Consider the following 21,002-nt stretch of genomic DNA (forward strand, 5'->3'; position numbering starts at 1 on the left):
AGTCTCATGTTTCTGGTTTGCCCAGGTTTTTTTGTTTTTTTTTTGTCTATCATAATTGATTCTTGTTGAATATCTGGGTAAAATACTAAGGAAACATAATTTCCAAAAAGAATCAAATTGTCTACTACAAATAAGCTTATTTTAAAAATTGTATTAAAAACTAACTTTTTGTCTTGACGAGGATGTATGTTATATTTTATTATAATTTCTCTAGCTTTTGAATGAAAATTTATAAAATATGCTGTCAAACATTTATGAAAATACAAGTTAAATAACATCTTCATAGTCTAAGAAATTTATTATTAATTAAATAGCCAATGAGGGAACAGAATGACCGTTTCAGAAACTGCTGATTTTTGTCAAATAATTTGTTTCCAAAAATGTACAATTCAAACAACATACATAGTACAATCATATTATCGAAATAATCCACCCATTTGCGATGTAATTTTGAAATATTCAGGTAACGTAATATGGATATTTGCCTGATATTGACAAATTTCTTGTGTCAGATTTAAATGATTGTTAAATTCAACAGGAAATAGTTATTAAAATGAATTTACTAGGTGGGCCAAACAATTTAAAAGGTAAGTCAACTCTTGATTTAACCATGGTAATGGAGGGTATATGTCTTTGGATAACTTAAAATCGTAGTTAAAACAAAGGAAGTAAATGGTAAAATTACATTACTACAAATAAACCAATACTTTGTAATAACAACTCTAAATTAAACACTTCCTGTTTTTCACAAGTTACCAAAGTAATTGAATTTAAATCACAACAAAACAAATAACTTGTTAAACACAAACATACAATATTGAAAATAACTTTAATTAGATTCAAAGTTATCAATAAATTTCATTTTGCTTAAAAAACCCCAAAAAATAAAAATAGAAAAGTCATAAAAATGAATTTTGCTTTTTTTATAATAACCAGCCTTCTTTGTATAAACCAGCTTATCTCTCAATAAAGTGTCTTAACCTTTTGCTTCCTCAAGCAAATACACAAATGTGCTCAAAAACTGTTCTGTGAGTAATATTTCAGTCAGCTGATAGCCCTTTCTGAAAATATTTTTCTCCAAAATGTAATGAGAGTTGATAGCTTGTTGATAACTTTGTTCTATGATCTGGCACTATCCCTTCTCCTACTCCACCCAACCATCGCTCCTGTTTTTTGTCTCAGGTGTTGTATTGTCACGGAACAGAATGTATCGTGAGTTTTTTCAGTCATCATTCACCTTCCCTAGTGTAAAAAGTGCTTGTGTTATGTAGTGATATGGTATGTGCTTCTGGTCTGTGCTGAACTTTCATGTATATGCTTGATTTAATTAATGCACAACTTTTGTTGTTGTCAAGTTTGACATTAGTGACTTTATCATCATGTGTTATGCTAATCACTTTTTAATGCACCTTTTACCTTATGCCATAAGTTTTGGATGTGCCCAAAGAAGAGGATATATTGCAGTTCTCAAATATGTTCTATTTTTGTAATAACAATGGCAAATGTCTGAAACCCCCCATTAAAATAACCATAACTTAACTTATTGGTTTGATTTTGCCTTTGTAGTAATAGTGAGTTCTATAAATTGCCTTGTACATGATTGATATATAAATTGTGATGTTTTTATTTTCAGTGGTAATATATTCATCATCAATAAAGAACTTTCAATAATGACAATGACATGCAATTACTATATATGTTGAGAATAAATTAAAATATATTCATTCATTTTTAATTTCTAGAGCCAATTATTGCCTCTATTTTGCTCTTTATTCTTCCGGCTTTAACATGTGTTACAGAAAAAAAAAATCATTTTTGAGAAGAAACATTCTAAAATACGATTAATGTAGTTTTTCAGGGTAGTCAATATGAGCCTGGAACAACATTTGACCAATCATACTGATTTTCCATTTAAATTACAAAATTTCAATTACTTTATCACATACCAGATTCTACTCACTGATAGAAGCCAACTCTATGGATGACACTGGATTCATACCAATATCTTGATTACTGTCTATTTTGAATAGTAAAGCAAGTTAACAATAGTTGGAAACTATTAAATTCTCATTGCTACCTCAAGTGGATCTACATTCAAATATTATTTTGAATAGTAAAGCAAGTTAACAATAGTTGGAAACTATTAAATTCTCATTGCTACCTCAAGTGGATCTACATTCAAATATTATTTTGAATAGTAAAGCAAGTTAAAAATAGTTGGAAACTATTAAATTCTCATTGCTACCTCAAGTGGATCTACATTCAAATATTATTTTGGATATTGATATTAATAAAACCTTTTCTTTTGGTGTTGTGCATTTAATAATAATTGTCCAAGCTACTTAAAAGGGTTTGCTGTTCTTTAATGTTTAATTAATGCCATAAGCCTTTGTAGTAATAGTGAGTTCTATAAATTGCCTTGTACATGATTGAGATATAAATTGTGATGTTTTTATTTTCAGTGGTAATATAAATTTGTTAATTAAGTGTTAAAATTTGGGTTTGTTCACGTAGTTATTGTTCCATTAGTAATCGAAGTAGGTCTTATTGGTTTTACAGTTTCGTTTTTGCTGATGCTTTTGGAACATCTAAATGGAATAATTCAAATTGTTAATATTTTTGGACCAAATGATTAGTCTACATGTTTTAGTTAATTGTTCAATATTAGGTAGGCTATTTAACCCTTGACCATGATCTACTGTGTAAATTGGTCGGAGATAGCTATGTCCAACAAAAAATGGACATGTTTGGTACGTTGCTGATGACATTAACAATGGCTGTGCTCTACAATGGGATCACAAGAGTTGGCATGTTTACAAACCATGTTAAACTAAAATTTGATGCTACAAATGTAACTATTGGGTTAGAGAGATGCTGTAATCATATTAAATCACTAGTGTATATATTGGTTTCATTCAAGAAATGATTCTCCCATGTGAAGTATAAAACATTTTCATTGGAACACTTGAAGTCCCTTTGTGTTGCTTTCAGATGAATGAACCACTCAACTTTTATTTTGAATAAAAAAGTCAGGATTTTCTCAGTTAAATCTAAGTTTAGATATGACAAGAATGTCCAAGTTTGCATATATGAGCAACAGTTGCTCTTGTTGGTAGACTATGCATTCAAATGGAAAATATTTTGGAATTGGTTAGAATTGGGTTTAGAGAGATGGTGTAATCATATTAAATCACCAGTGTATACAGGGCGTTTCAAAAAGAACTTTACAACTTTGAAAATTCATATAAAATTTATTAAACAAGGTACAGAGCTGGTTTTGGTGTTGTTTTAAAGGAAAACAGTTCAAGTTTTGACTCGCGTAGTCCGCTAGTGCCTAATCGCGCCGCACAAGCGCTAGTGACAATTACGTTAAACATGGCTGCCTTCACTAGACCGGAGCGTGCTAGTTGTGTGTTTTGGTTTGAAGAAACGAAGTCTGCGACAACAGTTCAGCGTAATTTTCGTACCAAGTACGCTAAAGATCCTCCTAGTAGGCCTACAGTTTATGAGTGTCATAGTTGTTTTGTAGAAACAGGGTGCTCAGTGAAACATAAAAAATCCTCAGGTCATCCAAGTACATCTGACGAAGTCGTTGAGCAAGTGAGACAATGTTTTGTAAATAGCCCTACGAAATCGACCCGGTGTGCATCTCGTGAGCTGCAAGTACCACATACGACGGTTTGGCATGTGTTAAGAAAACGTTTGCACTTGAAACCATACAGATATTCGCTTTTACAAGCAATTAAAGACACTGATAAGATTGCCCGTAGGAACTTCTGTGTGGATATGTTAAATTGAGTCGATGATGATGAACATTTCTTGGACAACATAATCTTTTCTGACGAGTCCACTTTTCACTTAAGTGGCAAGGTAAACACACAACTGTAAGATTTGGGGCAGCGAAAATCCACATGAAACATTACAACATGTTCGTGATAGCCCTAAAGTGAACGTTTTTTGTGCGTTGAGCAAGAGGAAAGTGTACGGCCCCTTTTTTTTCCAAGAGAGAGCCATCAATGGGATAGTGTACCTTGATATGTTGTAACAATTTTTAATACCACAGATCAATGAGGATGACCGAGAACGAAATTTTTTCTTTATGCAAGATGGCGCACCACCACACTACCTGACTGACATCCGGGATTTTCTAAATGACCACTTCCCAGGTCAATGGATTGGCCGTGATGCGTCAATTGCATGGCCCCCCCGTTCCCCAGACATGACACCACTAGATTTTTTCTTCTGGCGTTTCATAAAAGATATGGTGTACGTACCTCCTTTGCTGGCCACTCTACCTGAACTCAGAGCAAGAATTTACGCTGCTGCTGCTAAGCAAGTTACACCTGAAATGCTAGTGTGAGTCTGGGCAGAAATCGACTACCGATGGGATGTCTGCAGAATAACCAACGGAAGCCACATAGAACATCTTTAGTTTAAGGTAAAAAAAAACGAAGTTTTTTACTTTAAAATAACACAAAAACCAGCTCTGTACCTTGTTTAATAAGATTTATATGAATTTTCAAAGTTGTAAAGTCATTTTTGAAACGCCCTGTATATTGGTTTCATTCAAGAAATGATTCTCCCATGTGAAGTATAAAACATTTTCATTGCAACACTTGAAGTCCCTTTGTGTTGCTTTCAGATAAATGAATCACTCATCTTTTATTTTGAATAAAAAAATCAGGATTTTCTCAGTTAAACCTAAGTTTAGATATGACAAGAATGTCCAACTTGTATATATGAGCAACAATTGCTCTTATTGGTGGCATTCAAATGGAAAATACTCATCTACAGCTCATCTGAGTTTTAATTTGGAATTTTAAAGTATTTTTTGTTTCTTTTTTACCTTGAAAAAAATGCAGACGTTCACCATTCGTTTCTTCCGGAAATAAAATAATAATGCTGTATTTTACATCATTGTTCTCAAGTGCTTGAGAGTAGTGCGTGTCATGTGTAACCAAACTGACTCAAGGGAATGGGTGAACCTTTAGGCTGGGCGCATACTGCATTGAACGTGAGACGATGAGCCATTTTGAAGGAGGGTGTCTATTACAACTTGCTATAAGGTTTTAAAATTCTGCACATTCTACTAGAGAAACACAACACAAGTTAGTATAAAATGCCTTAAAATGTATTACCCCTGTCTGTCAAGGGCACTAAAAGTTTCTTCCATCAAACCGTATCAAACAACTCGCTTTGCACATATGCTGTGAGACATGTAACTCTTGTCAGTCATGATTATACTAATGCACATTGTTTCATAATGAAAGAATTGCCGAATTTGTTCACCCACTATACACCAAGAGTCAGACTACATTGATAGACTTATACTGTTACTTTAAAACAATCCTACAATTAATTAGTATTACATCTCTGAAAGAAGATCATAAAGTTGATGTTGGTATAAAAATTTGGAATGAGATTGCCAAGGAATTGAATGTGTCAAGTCATCATTAGTTGCTTCTCACGATTTCACACTATGAATGAACTATAATTGTTATTATTGTTATTTGAATATTATAATAATGGATAAAAATAGTAATTACTTTCATGTAAATAAAGTGATGTTCATATCTTCTGGAAATACAGGGTGTGGCAGAAAGAACTCCACGATTTTAAAGATGTGCTGCTACGAGTGGTAAGTGGTCTAAAGTGGTGGGGGTAGTGTTATTCAACTGCTCTGTAAAAGCCGTTATCACATTTGTGCCAGCCATGGCTTGTTTGGATGTGCATCGTACATATGTGGTCGAGTTCATTCAAAATAGTGTTCGCCAATAGCTACGTAGCGATTGTTCTGCGTTCACTTCGTGCTTGGTTGGAATGACCTTGTTCCTGATAAAAAAAATTTACATGTGGACTCGAAAATTTAGAGAACGAGTTCTGCATTAAGAAGAAAATCTTGCCATCCTTGCACTGCATTATGACCTGAAAATGTGGCTTTGGTAAGAGAATGAATTCTGCAGTCACTACGGCGCTCAGTACAAAAAAAAAAAACGCGACAGCCCTACACTTGTCGGACCGCAGTGTTAGCAGAATTTTCCTTTGAGATGTGATGCATCCGTATAGGTTTGTAAATATTTAAGAATTGTGTCAAAACATTCTTACAAACATGTGCTGCAAAGATGTCATCCTTTTTTCAGATGAAATCTATTTTATATCAGGTGCAGTTAATTAATAAAATTCAAGATATTGGTCTGAACATAACCCCTGAGAACTTCACCAGCCTCCTCTCCATAGCCCAAAAATAACCGTTTGGTGTGCAATTTATCAGGGTGGTGTGCTGGGTCTATATTTTTTCTTAAGAAGACGTTAATATGTACAGTTAACAGTGATCGTTATTGTGTGATGTTGGAAGACTTTCTGCAGCCAAAGGTGGAGAAAAATTTTAATGAACACAGAGCTGACAATGTTTGGTTTTAGCAAGATGGCGCAACTTCGCACACATCTCATCTATCTCTTGACATCCTCAGAGACGTTTCCTGGACACATTTTATCCCTATCTGGTGGTATTGGATGGCCTCCACGCTCACCCGACTTGCACCTTGCAATTTCTTTCTATGGGAATACCTCAATTCAAAAGTGTTTTAGAATCGCCCAAGAACCGTAGATGCTCTAAAGGAAGCAATAATAAACGAGGTTGCTGCCATTCCGCCCGAGATGACTCGTCAAGTAATGAAAACCTCCCGAGAGAAACTTAATGAATGCATCGACAATGAAGGTTGGCATCTAAGTAATGTATTGTTTAAAACTCGTACTCAACGGCTGTAGTTTAATGGAAATATGTAAATGTAAATGGCATTTTGTATACTTCATTTTATTAAAATGTTTTTTTTTGTATCTTGTAAGGTTTGGTTTTTATTAGATTCTAAAGTAGGGAGTTCTTCCTGCCACACCCTGTATATCTAATTAAAATTTGATTTGATGATAAAATATTACATTATCATAAAAGGTATTTTCATTCATTTGTGGTGTGAACATCAGCATGAATATAATTGTGTTATTGTTTAGAATATTTCTCCTTAATTTAATAGCTACACAAATAAGCCAACATTTTTAGTTCTTTTATTATGCTGTGAAGTACTAATGGGAGAGTTGGTGGCCTCACAGTCTTAGGCAGTGGACATTGGACCTGAATTACAGATAGTACAAGTTTATGACCATTTACTTTCGGTCTTGTACTGTATCAATCCTCTCCCTTATTCTATTTGATAAATCCTTGTACGTAGGGTTGGCATATCTCCAGATTTCCCCGTATATTGCCAGGTTTTGTGAGTTAAAGTATAACTCCGTGTAATTTCCACAAAAATTCAAAATCTTTTTGAATTTTCCTTATGAAATGTGTCAAATAATAGACATTTTAGAACGAAAACTATTTACGTTTGCATCTTTATTACAATATGTCATGATTGCCAAAGCTAAACTTACTCTACCTTTTGCACTTTAAAATCTGCTAGCAGTCACCCATGGTTTCACACGCAATTTCATTTTGAAAAATAGGGGACACCATGAGCATATCCTTTTTAAATGGCAAAATTTTGACAGTGTCAGAACCATAGTTCTTCATTGTCCTCCATTGTGCTTCAACCTTGGGGATATCACATTGATTGCTACAGGACTTCCTGTCATGTGAGTTGAAATTACATTCCATTATAATTGTTCAGAAGCTTCATGAATCTGATTTATATCAACAAAGAGTTTTTTTTTTTTGAGAGAATGCTTGATTTCATTGCAAATGACAATTTTAATGATGAGTGATGAAGCTCACTAATTGAATGGATCTGTAAACAAGATTACCGTTATTGGATAATTAGCAACCCACAAGTAATGAATAAAAAACCTGTGCATTCTTAAAATTACGGTGTGGTGTGGGGTCTAAAAAATTTGTATCGTGGGATCTTATTTTTAGAACGAAAACTATTTACGTTTGCATCTTTATTACAATATGTCATGATTGCCAAAGCTAAACTTACTCTACCTTTTGCACTTTAAAATCTGCTAGCAGTCACCCATGGTTTCACACGCAATTTCATTTTGAAAAATAGGGGACACCATGAGCATATCCTTTTTAAATGGCAAAATTTTGACAGTGTCAGAACCATAGTTCTTCATTGTCCTCCATTGTGCTTCAACCTTGGGGATATCACATTGATTGCTACAGGACTTCCTGTCATGTGAGTTGAAATTACATTCCATTATAATTGTTCAGAAGCTTCATGAATCTGATTTATATCAACAAAGAGTTTTTTTTTTTGAGAGAATGCTTGATTTCATTGCAAATGACAATTTTAATGATGAGTGATGAAGCTCACTAATTGAATGGATCTGTAAACAAGATTACCGTTATTGGATAATTAGCAACCCACAAGTAATGAATAAAATACCTGTGCATTCTTAAAATTACGGTGTGGTGTGGGGTCTAAAAAATTTGTATCGTGGGATCTTATTTTTTTGAAGAGGGTGGTGCAATTGTTACAATTAATTCCCAAAATTATGAGAAAATGCTATGCACATTTTTGCAGCCACAACTGGAAGCTTTGTGGATCGAATTGCAGAAATATACTTTTAACAGGATGTAGCTACAGCCCACACAAGTAATTCATCTATGGAAGTCATTAGAGAAATGTTTCCTGATCGTGTATTTCATGTTTCGGTGATCTCTAATGGCCTGCACGCTAGCCAGATCTGTCGCCGTGCGACTTCTTATGAGATTACTTTAAATTCAAAGGTTATTGTCGTAAACGTTATTCATATGAATATTTGAAGGCTGCAGTACGCTGATAAATTGCTGTTGTATCACAGGACACTTTGACAGCAGGTATGGAGAACTTTGAAGTAATACTTTTAATATGTACTAACGCAGAAGGACTCCATCTTTCTGATGTTATTTACAAAAATAAATGAGATGCTTTGGAATTCTTAAAATTGGGTCATTTGCTGATTGTTTTGGTGTTAATAAAATATTTGTTTGAATAAAATAAACTTAGTTATAGCATTTTAAAATACATGCGTTCTTTTTGCGCCACCCTGTGAGCTGTCAAAACACATGCATGTCAGATCGACATTATAATGTTGATAGCCACCCATAAATTGAATCAGATTGATTTTATAATGTTGATTGCCAGTTATGGGAAATAAATATTGATTTATTAGTACAAATATATGAAAAGAAAAATATTTATAAACTAAATTAAACTTTTAAGGGGGAACTCCACTAATAAAAAATGTATTATTTTGTTCTTCAGCTCTTCCTAAATATTTGGATATATATGATGCATACAGTAAGTAACATATTATACTGTAGTTTATTTATAAATTAAATAAGTGCTACATGGTATGTTCAATAAAATACTACTTTAAAGGCTGTTTCAAAAAAGTTTAGGTTTAATGTTTTCTACATTGTGGATAGTGATAAATCAAGTTTTCTTTGAGGTAGAGCTTTGATATTATTTATATTATATTATAATTTTATTAAATAATAAAATTTGTTTTAAAAAGTAGATATGGTGAACAAAACGTATATATTTTACATTGTGAGGTGTGTTTTATAAAACCCATGATACAGTTTGTAAATACAGTCATAGGCTTTCAGATAAAAATATCTAGTTACTATTAGTTGAAAATCACGGTTAAGAATTTATATATTTTGGATATGGAAGTTTTAGATTTAACCCTATTTCATGACACATCTGGAGAGTGTTGAGAACTGGTTTTGTAATTAACCCACCTTGTGTCACCTATCACATATAGTATCCATTTCAATTCTGGTTAAAATCCATCTAACCTCAAGGTGTTTATAGTAGTCGTGTAGAAAATGGTAAAACCTTGTGGGCTCTGTCTCTTAGATTCAAAAGTCGGTTATGAGCTATCGTTGGTTATTATTTCTTGTAAAATTAGTCACTCTTGGATAAAATCCGTCCAACTACAAGGTGTATATCGTAATTGTTTATAAACTGGTATTGATTCTAGGGCTCCTCCCCCTTGTCTTGAAAGTGTGCTTAAACTTCTTACAGTGTTAATATTTATCACACAGAACCGAAATATGTTCGTAGTAGTTGTCTAGAAAAAGGTTTAGATCCTGGGGGCTCCGACCCCCTTCAGTTTAATTGGCCCTAATAAATTAACTTACCCTTGCCATTCAATTATACAGGGTGATTCATCAAGTTCTCCCCCCACTTCTACAGCACATTGTACTAGTAAAAATAATGAAAAAATGTTATATAAACATAGGTCCGAAAACGCTTCGTTAGCGAGTTACAGCTAGTGAAAGATTTCGCCTGAATTTCCTGGTGTAAAGAGTAAAATAAAGCCATACTGAACTTTTGGAAAGGTTAATTAAGTAAGAAATATCGTGGATTCTTGTGTATTTTTACCTGATTAAAGCTAATATAAAATAGGTTTCAGAACTGTACCTGTAGTAGTTTTTGAGGGATTCAGGGTTAAATGCAAAAAATTGGGGCACGAAACAATGTTTTTTTAAGTTTGATGTACAATAACTTTGTTAAATTGGTAATAAATACATAAAATCAACAAACATTAATTGTAGAGAATTTAATTCTGAGAAAATTGATATAATCAAAGTCTAAAATAAAACAGAAATAAGTACCAAAAAATCGATTTTATTCAGTACAATACATTACTAGTTTTAAGCAAAATTAATCAGGTTGGGACCAACCGTACGCACCTTTTTATAATAGATGTTCGAAAATGAGGCCATCATTATCAATACATTTTGCAGCACGTTTGTGTATTGCTTTTGTTGCGTTTCTTAATTTTTCAGGACTTCCCTGTATCTGCACAGCCGAATCCATAATAACGGGCAATTAATTCATCACGAGAATTCACTTTTGTCTTGTATACAATGTCTTTCATCCATCCCCAGATGCAATAATCCAATGGAGATAGATCTGGTGATCTTGGTAGCCAAGGGTGAGGCCCTCCACGACCAATCCCAGTGTCCAGGAAATTGATGATTTAAGTAAGCAGAAACGGCACGTGAAAAGTGGGGAGGTGCTCCGTCATGCTGGAAGTACAAATTTTGTCTGAGATGTAAAGGAACATTCTCTAACAGCTGCGGCAACTCTTCTTGAAGGAAATGCAAATAGAACTCAGCATTTAGGCGTCCAGGTAATATGAAAGGTCCAATCAGCCGATTGTGCAAAAGGCCACACCAGACATTGACGCTAAATTGGTGTTGAAAGTTCTGTTTCCACTACCTCATGTGGATTTTCTTCTGCCCATGAGTGTTCATTGTGCAAGTTATTGACCACCATCCCGAGTGAATTGTGCCTCATCCGTAAACAAAATACGCTTGTAGAGTTGATTATTAATATTCAAAAAGTTGCGAAACTCCAAGCGAAGCGGACCAATCCCCTAGCTGTAAGATGTTGAAAACCTTTTGTTTATGAAACGGATAAAATTTGTTTCGATTAAGTGACCTCCACACCGTTTGACTGCGAAAATCCTATCCGCCTAGAAATACGTCGTGTACTTACACCTGGACTGCGATGAACAGCATTAATAACAATATCATCATCAAGTTGGACAGCTCGTTCATAATTGGTTCTAGTACTTGGTAGTGATCCTGTTTCCCGAAGAGTACGAAAAGTTCCTGAAAATTGTTTTGGTATCTGGAATCCTCCTATTAGGGTAAACGTAGTTCATATTCTTCTACAGCAGCTCTAGCATTACCATTACAGTAACCCAAAATAAAAACCATATCAGCGTATTCCTCTGATGTAAATAAGTAAGGCATTTTTTCGCTGAATAAACAATCGAATTATAACTCAGAAAAATTGCATTTAATAACACGATTCACAGAACCCGATCTCCTGCTGTAGCTTGCAAAACACCACTAATACACAGTTCTAACGTAACGTAACAGTACGATACCATTGTTGATCAGCTGTTATTCGTGCGTTACCAACTTAGAAATTAATAAAACAAAAAACTACATTTCGATGATTAGTAAACAATAATGGGAAAATGTTTTGCTTCATTTATTTTCGAACATTTGATGTAAATTTTTATTAAAAAAAAAAAAATACAACGTAATAAAACATGATATTTTTTATTTACAAACAAATTTATTTAACAGTTAATCTTGTTTTTTCAATTTATCTCATCATTAAGGAACAAACATTTTGTTTTTGTTTAACTTTTAACTTTTATTATTGACAAAGAATTAATTATAAACTTCACCTGTATTTTATTCCACAAACTAGGAAATACCGAAACACTGTTTTGACAGCTTTTTTAAAAAATTCATACTGTTCCTGACCATGTCCTAGACACCCCTGTGGAATTTGCAACATTGGAGTAAAATACCAGGCTATATGCTGCACTGGACCCTGCAATATGTGGTATCATTCCAGGTGCTTAACCTGGTCTGACAAAAAATTTAAAAAACTTACTTCGGAAGAAATTTCATCATGGGTATGTGATAAGTGTAAAGAAGGCCTGGAAACCACCTAAAACAGATATTGGCAATCTTGAAACCAAAATACAAAACCTTCACTGTCTGATAGCTTGGACCATGACACATCCCTAAATCCTAGCAGCAGAAGTTGGAAATGCACTGCTTAGTGAGAATTTTACAACTCAAAGAGAAACTCCACATGGAAAAAGTTAAAAAAATCTGAGTACCATCTAGAACTAGAAGACAAAATAGTAGCTAAAGAAGAACTTATCAAGGTCCTTACAGTTGAAAATAATAAACTTCAAGTTTGAACTCAGGCATTTGAAGAATAAATTGGACACCGAACACAAGCTCAAAAATGATTTGATTGAGCAAGCTGAATCTGATAAATCCCCAATTCTCAAAGCAGGTGAATGATCTCTTATCATGCAATTCAACTCTTAGGGAAAAAATTAAACAAATTGAAGGGCAAATAAAATTGAAAACACAAAAGTTTGACTCTCTAAATAAACAAAATGATATGATGTTAGGTAGCATGAAAACCCTTGAGGAAGAAGTAAAAATAAAAAACGATCTGGTAAACCAAATGACTTCAAATTGTGAAAAAACTGTCTGATAAACTGAGTGAGCAAGCAAGAACGGCAAGAGAACACCTTGAGGCTCTCTTTAAAGCCTCTAAGCCAATCCTTAATGCTGTGCGCTCATACAAGGCAGAAAATGGCTTTACAAAACAATACCGTTCTGTCAGACACACTGACGTTTTGTCTGACCGGGAGAACCAGCCAAACTCCAACACAAAAACTGAGCCTTGAATCAACTGGGAGAAACAGCCAAACTCCAACAAAAAAACTGAGTCTTGAATCAACAGGGAGAGCCAGCCAAACTCCAACACAAAAACTGAGCCTTGAATCAACTGGGGAGAATCAGCCAAACTCCGACAAAAAAACTGAATCATAACCTGACCAACAGTAAATACAGAAAATTTTACAAAAACTTCTCCTCAAAGAGGAGTGAGAGAACAAATTTTTTCAGTGTATCCCTCCAAGTCTCAAAAAAAAGCAGCAAAATCCCAATTTGAGAGAACACACTTTGTCTGCCAAATCAGATGTAAAACCAGATACTCAAGGGAAAAACTAAAAAACCACCCATGTATGCAAAAGAAAAGCCACAAAATCAAAGTGTAGAAGAATTTTTTACTGAAAACATTGAATATTACCTCAAAATTATAACCAAAAAACAGGACCATGCAGCTATGCATCAGCCACTATCACCGCGGATCCCATCCCTTTTGAAAACTCCACAGCAAGAGACTCCATGGGCAGGAGATACTTCTGACTCACACACCAGACTGTATCCCCACACCTCGTACAAGAATCAGGGAAACAGATCTTAACACAGGCCGACATTCACCACTCTGAATTCTTTTTTAGACTACATAAACCTGATAAACAGCAAGATAAAAAACTCTCTCATAACTCAAGAATGTGCGCTCATTAGGCCCAAAGCGAACATAATTATTGGTCACCAAAATGTTAACTGGCTAACCAACAAACTGGAATAGAGTAACACACTATTTAAATGAAGAAAACCCAGACTTATTTATTGTCACAGAACATGGTCCTCAACCAGGAAAACCTGCAAAACACCAGGATAACAAACTACTCCTTAGTTGGCGGTTTCTGTAGACAACTTCATACAAAGGGAGGTGTAGCTGCATTTGCTAAGAGTGGTATTGAAAATCATGTCAGGCTATTAAAAACAAGCAGCCCAGATTCTGAACTCATATGTGAGTCAGCATTATATGAAATTAGAAGGAAGAAAGGGCCCATTTTTAGTATTAGGAGTTTACCGACCACCTAGTTCAAATCTTGATGCAGCACTGAACCAACTCTCAAGTATGATAAATGATGGCCTTAACCTCAGAGAAACCAATAGTGATAGTGGGAGACATAAATGTAGACATCCTGAAAGAAAATAATGATAGTAAAAAAGATCACAGAGCTGTTAGCATGCTATAACATTACCAGACATAAACTTCCGGCAACAAGAACAACACCAACCTCATCAACATCAATTGACTGGGTATGTACTAATCTGCAGCAAAATGAAATTATTACTAAGGTAGTTCAAAACAGGCCTCTCAGACCATACCGCTCAAATAATAACCCTAATTTCCCAAAACATCTCTAAGCCAACACCCAAAGAAAAAAAAAGAGTTTTTAGTGAAACAATCTGTACATCAACTCAAGTTACTCTTAAGCAATGAAGACTGGACAGAAATTCAAACAATACACAATGTTGACGCAGCCTATGACTCTTTTTGCAATATACTTCAATATTCTCTAGATATTGCCTGTCCACATGTCACTTCAAACAAAAAACGTAAAACCAACAAAGTACGTCTGGGATGAGGAAAGCAAGCTGTTAAGGAAAATATATATAGAAGCAAATGAACAGTACCTGCGCTCTGGGCTACCAGAAGACAAAGCAGAAGTAGCAAGAAGGAAAAAGGACTATGACCTAAAGCTCAAAAAACTTCGTAAAGACCAAAATGCAGCTTTCATTGACCAAGCGGACAACAAATCAAAAGCATTATGGCAGGTCATAAACCAAGAAAGAAAGGAAAAAAATGGAAAACTAACCGAAATGGTACTACAGGTGAATGGTAGGGATGTGAGAGAACCAAAAGATATTGCAAATAACTTCAATCAGTTTTTTTCAAAACACTGCAGAAAGAACATTGAATGAAAATAACCAAAAAAACAACCCTGCCTCAAATTTCCAAATTTTACAACCAAACATCCTTGAAACACTCTCATTGTATCCTGCTACTCCTGAAGAAGTCAAGAAAACTATAGATTCCCTCAAACCAAAAACATCAACTGGAATTGATGAAATTTCAGGCCAAACTGGCCAAGAGCTGTAAAGAAGAGATAGCCATTCCATTGACAACCATAATAAACAAAATCATTTCAACAAGGCAATCTTTCCATCAAAACTAAAAAATTGCAAAAGTCTACCCGAAATTCAAAAATGGGCCAACTACAGAGATTAACAGCTACCGCCCCATTTCTCTACTACCGACTTTCTCAAAAATTATTGAAAAAATTGCCTTAACCAGATTACTACTACACCTGGAACAAAACAATCTACTAACTAATTACCAACATGGCTATTTGAAAGGCAGATCAACTACTACAGCGCTAATTACAGCTGATTGAAAATATAATTGACAAACTGGAAGAGGGCTCTAAGGTGACAAGTCTATATTTGGACTTCAGCAAGGCTTTTGACTGCTTAAATCATAACTGCTTACTTGATAAGTTAAATACTCTTGGAGTCACGGGAACAGCACTAGCCTGGTTTTGACAGCTATTTAAGGAGCAGACAACAAATGGTGGAAGTTGAATGCCTCTCTAATAATACTCTGAAGAAAGCTCAATCAACTCTAACTCCAATGCAGAGAGGTGTGCCTCAGGGATCAGTGTTGGGCCCGGTCCTATTCCTGCTACTAACAAATTGACCTACCAGACCAACTTAAAGATGCTTGCCAGACTGTTATGTTTGCAGACGACACTGTCATTACAGTAGCAGAAAAATCAAATGAAACAACTTGACATCAACCGCCTACATAGCCTTTAATATGACAAAACAATATTGCTACTCTCAAATGACCTTGTGTTGAACGAGAAAAAGACTCTGCAGATGATCTATAACATTCGGAAAAAGGAAATCGAGGCTGGACTACCTGAACTGAAGAGAGAAGAAAACACAAAGTATCTCGGAATAGTGATAGATGAGAATCTGACCTGGCGAACTCATATAGACCAACTCTGTAAAAAACTCAGCTCAGGGAACATATGTAATCAGACGAACCAAAACAAACAAGTGGGATAAAAACATCAAAAATTGCATATTTTGCACTTTTTGAATCACATCTAAGGTATGGCCTGGCAATATGGGGTGGAACAAACAAGCTCAAATCTGGAAAGAGTGCTTATACAACAGAAACGAGCGATTAGGAGCCTTGCAGGGTTAAAACTACCAAGATAGCTGTCAAGAATCTTTCAAAGAACTTAAAATATTAACTGTAATAGCACTGTACATAAGAGAAATCATCCTGTATGCAGTAAAAACCAACCAAGACAGACACAGAGACCTACATCAACATAACACACCAGAAACGCAATAGATTTCTCACTCCCAACTCACCACTTGAGTCTTTATGAAAGAAAGCCAAGCTACAGAGGAGCCTTGTTCTACAACAATATGCCTGGACACCTCAAGAAAGTATCTGGACAACGACTGAGTAGACAACTAACAGCGTGGCTGGAAGACAGACCCTTCTACTCAGTGAAAGAATTCCTGGAGAGAGAGCCCTTGACTAAATGAAGACCACATAATGAATTTACAAACACTGACTATTACACTCATTTATAACATTAACACTTCTTCTTGACCTTTGTTCTGTTCTCTAAGAATATGTACAATAAAGAAAATGAAAATGAAAATGAAAAACTAATACCGTACGGTATTTCTTTACAGCTAGTAATGTATAATACTGAATAAAATCGATTTTTTGGTACTTATTTCTGTTTTTATTTTAGACTTTGATTATATCAATTTTCTCAGAATTAAATTGTCTACAATTAATGTTTGTTGATTTTATGTATTTATTACCAATTTAACAAAATTATTGTACATCAAACTTAAAAAAACATTGTTTCGTGCCCCAATTTTTTGCATTTAACCCTGAATCCCTCAAAAACTACTACAGGTACAGTTCTGAAACCTATTTTATTAGCTTTATCAGGTAAAAATACACAAGAATCCACGATATTTCTACTTAATTAACCTTTCCAAAAGTTCAGTATGGCTTTATTTTACTCTTTACCCAGGAATTCAGGCGAAATCTTTCGCTAGCTGTAACTCGCTAACGAAGCGTTTTCGGACCTATGTTTTATATAACATTTTTTCATTATTTTTACTAGTACAATGTGCTGTAGAAGTGGGGGAGAACTTCATGAATCACCCTGTAGAAATGCCATACCAAATTTCGTAAATATGCATTAAGAATTATGGTCATTATCGTGATGATACATTGATATAGGTTACATTTTCACATTGGAATAGCTAGATTAGAAATGTAGCTAAAAGTGGTGATTATAAAATACTCTTTGTCATATACATTTTTAATATTTTGTTTAGGGGACTACAAACTTTGTTCAAACTTTTGTACTTATTATCTACTATTCATTTCATTTTTATACTTACCAGATAAAAATGAATAAAGCTATTGATTAATTAATTGTACCTTTAGTTCCAACTGATGTAATTACATTTTGTTGCCTACTTCTTAATTTGATGTATAATAATTATGCACTAAAAAGAATAAAAATCGTTAATTTATTAATGAAATAGCTGATAGCAAAATCTGCTTTTCAAAAGCAAAACATAAGTTTTAAATTATCATTTAATTACGTCTGTTTACTAGAAATAGTTATTACTCCTACTAAAAGAAGAGTTTGTAAAAATTGATCATAAAGAAGTAACATTCATACTTACTTACTTACTTACTTACTCCCAGGGCCATTTATATCGGAGGTGATATTTAGCCGCACCAACAAAGCTCCTCCATCTTGAACGGTCCTCTGCATCTTCCACTGAAGCGCCCACCTTCTCCATATCAGCCTTCACCTGGTTCCACCATCTCACTTTCGGTCTCCCACGGGGTCGTCTTCCTTCTGGGTTACCGTACATTACCCTCATCAGTTTGCATTCCTCTTCTCTTCTCAAAACATGGCCTGCCCAACGGAGTCTTCTGCACTTTATTTCTCCTATTACATCCGTACTATTGTAGAGCTCCCTGATTTCTCTATTATGTTTTCTTCTCCATACCCCTTGTTCATATGATGGCCCATAAATGTTACGTAAAATTCTATTCTCGAAAACTAGAAGCTTTTTCTCATCCTTCTTATTTAGCCCCCACGTTTCGGATCCGTACAAAAGCACTGGACATATAAGTAACATTCATAGCGGGAGTAAATTATTTATTGGTTTGACAGTTGTCTATTGGCAGTCAAATGCCTTATGACAATTCCACCAACGTTTACTACCATTTACTAATAATTGTAATTTGGTCCTGAAAGAATATTACTTCACACTGTTGTGGCTTTGTAGTAAATTACTTTCATGAAATGCTTGTACAAGTAATATAATATAATGACCTGTTACCTAGTTTTTTAAAATAAATTTATTTTACTTTTCAGAGACATTACAGAATACAATCTTAAGAAAATGTTTGAGGATTTTGGAGAAATTGTTCAGATGAACTTGTTAAAAGACAAGGAAACAGGTAGTTCCCGAGGTGTGGCTTTTGTTAGGTAAGTAGTTGTTTAGTTTTGAGTCTTAATTAACTTTTGGTCTTTGGGTTTTTGTTATATATCAAAATGGATAAATATAATTTTTGCTGTCACCTAGTTTAAAATTATTTTTACACTAGTTGAGTTTTTTCATAGGAACTGTAATTTTCTTGTTCAAATATTTAACTAATAACTTCGAACTCTCTTTGATTATAAAAGTTCAGAGGGTAAGTTACCTGCTTTATCATTCTTATTTGTAATGATAAGCCAAATAAACATTTTGGTGGTTTGGATGTTGAAAATGTAAATAGATTGTAAATTTTCTGTGACGGTGTTTTAGAAATTGTCAATCCCTGATCTACAAAAGTTTGTCTTTTATTTTAAAATGAAATAAATTAGGGGTTTATTAAAGAAAAGATAACATTGTGCGATCCTTCATCCCCTGTCCTCACCCCTTCTTAGATGACAATATGTTGACAAGATGTTGTGTCTAATTCTAAAAAATTATTCTTTAAATATGTATAATTTTCTTGGGAAAAAGCTGTATTAGAGTAAAAATGTGAGTTGCTGTGTTATAATAACTTTTTTAATATGATTAGAAAGAATTAAGTGATATTTATATTGATACCTGAATTGAGATAAACAATTCTTGAGTTTGGATCTCTCAGAAGTACTAATGTGTTTGACTAACAATGTGTTTTTTTGTCTGTGTTTTTTCCTGGAATGGAATTTGATAGTCTCAGAGCGGAGACAAGTGTGGCACCAAAATCTCAACTTCCTTGAAATACCACAACTAGGTTTTTTCCAAATCATCGTCCAGTGGTAGACATCTTTTTAAAATTAATTTAACTTTTAATTTACAATTTAATTTTACAGTATATACTGTATGTGAATCTGTGATCTGTGTCTGAGCATATAAACTATAGTACTAGATACATTGCAACCCATGCCGTTGGGATTTATTCAACCAATCAATCACTCAACATTTTTATTGTCATAAAATAAAGATCATTGACAAAGTCTCACGACAGCTTTCATTATAAAGATAGCCAAGTCAATTATAAATCTTAGATTATCTATATCTTATGTTACGAAAACATAAACTACAATACTCAAGTACAGCCAGTGGTATTGGGGAATTTAATATAAAATGTTTTTTAATTGGAAGAATTCGTCCAGTGCATAAAATGGGTTATCTAACAGCCATAAGTAATATTTATTCAAAAATATTTTTTTATTGTACTTTAGGTAACAAATAGTTGTATACCCTCAGTGCAATAACAGAATGGCTTTCAAGAGTTTTGCTCAATCTATTAAAATTAATTGATGTAGCATTTTTATTCCTGGTATTGTGGAAGTGTTTTATACTGCTGCTAGGCTTTACTAATTGAGGATTTTGAAAGATATATTTCATAAGATCAAAGAGATACAGGTTTATTATGTTCTGAATTTTACAAATAGTAAAAAGAGGGTTACAATGTTCAAGTGGCTGTGAGTTAGTAATAATTCTTATAGACCTTTTTTGAAGGATAAGAATGTTATTAATCTTACTTGCACTGCCTCACATATCTAGTCCATACCTTATAATGGATTGAAAAAAGGCAAAATAAGCTGTTCTCACATAATTTGTATTAACACAGAATGTAAGCCGTTTAAGAAGATAAATTACTCTACACAACTTAGTTGAAATATAATTAATATGGGCATCCCAATTATTTATTAATAATGTAAAAATATATAAATTAATAATTTTAATAGACAATATTCTTTATTAACATGATCTTGGAGAACAGTACATTTTGTCAGTTTGATAACAAAATACATTTATTTATTATGATGGATACCTTCTTTATGGGTTGAGAAATTCTTTTTCAGTGTAGATGGCCATGCTTGCAGCCACTGGAAGTGCTGTGGAGGCTTTTTATACAGGTATTCTGGAAGGTGGTTGAAGTAAAGTGCTCCTTTGCAGGATGGTTTTTTTTCAAAAAGACTTAAATGATGAGGTGGTAGGGTGAAATTAGAGACATTACGGGTGTTGTGTAGATTAGATCACTGTGTCTGGTCTGTTCTGAGTTAACTGCATGGAGGATTACTTCTTGGATATAAAGAAATACAACAGTGAGGAACTTTTCAAAGTTTTTTTGCAGCTCTCCTTAAATTGAAGTCCTGCTAGGCTTCTTAGGGCTCTCTTTTGTTTTATGAGTACCCTTCCAAGTAGGTGTTTG

At 34.1% G+C, this 21,002-nt stretch overlaps 1 protein-coding gene across 4 annotated transcripts in view; it reads left to right on the plus strand.

The window, feature by feature from the left end:
• Window positions 1-21,002, plus strand: part of LOC124362499 (sex-lethal homolog) — a 53,650-nt gene that overhangs the window by 19,195 nt on the left and 13,453 nt on the right. For all 4 annotated transcript variants that reach the window (XR_006922468.1, XM_046817059.1, XM_046817060.1 and 1 more), the window contains exon 3: window positions 18,685-18,798. Coding sequence is in view for 3 of the 4 variants with exons in the window: in XM_046817059.1 (XP_046673015.1) it covers window positions 18,685-18,798 (114 nt within the window). In the remaining variant the exon portion in view is untranslated. The remainder of the gene's footprint in view (window positions 1-18,684; window positions 18,799-21,002) is intronic.

The sequence above is a fragment of the Homalodisca vitripennis genome, chromosome 5 (assembly GCF_021130785.1).
Source record: "Homalodisca vitripennis isolate AUS2020 chromosome 5, UT_GWSS_2.1, whole genome shotgun sequence".
NCBI lineage: Eukaryota > Metazoa > Arthropoda > Insecta > Hemiptera > Cicadellidae > Homalodisca > Homalodisca vitripennis.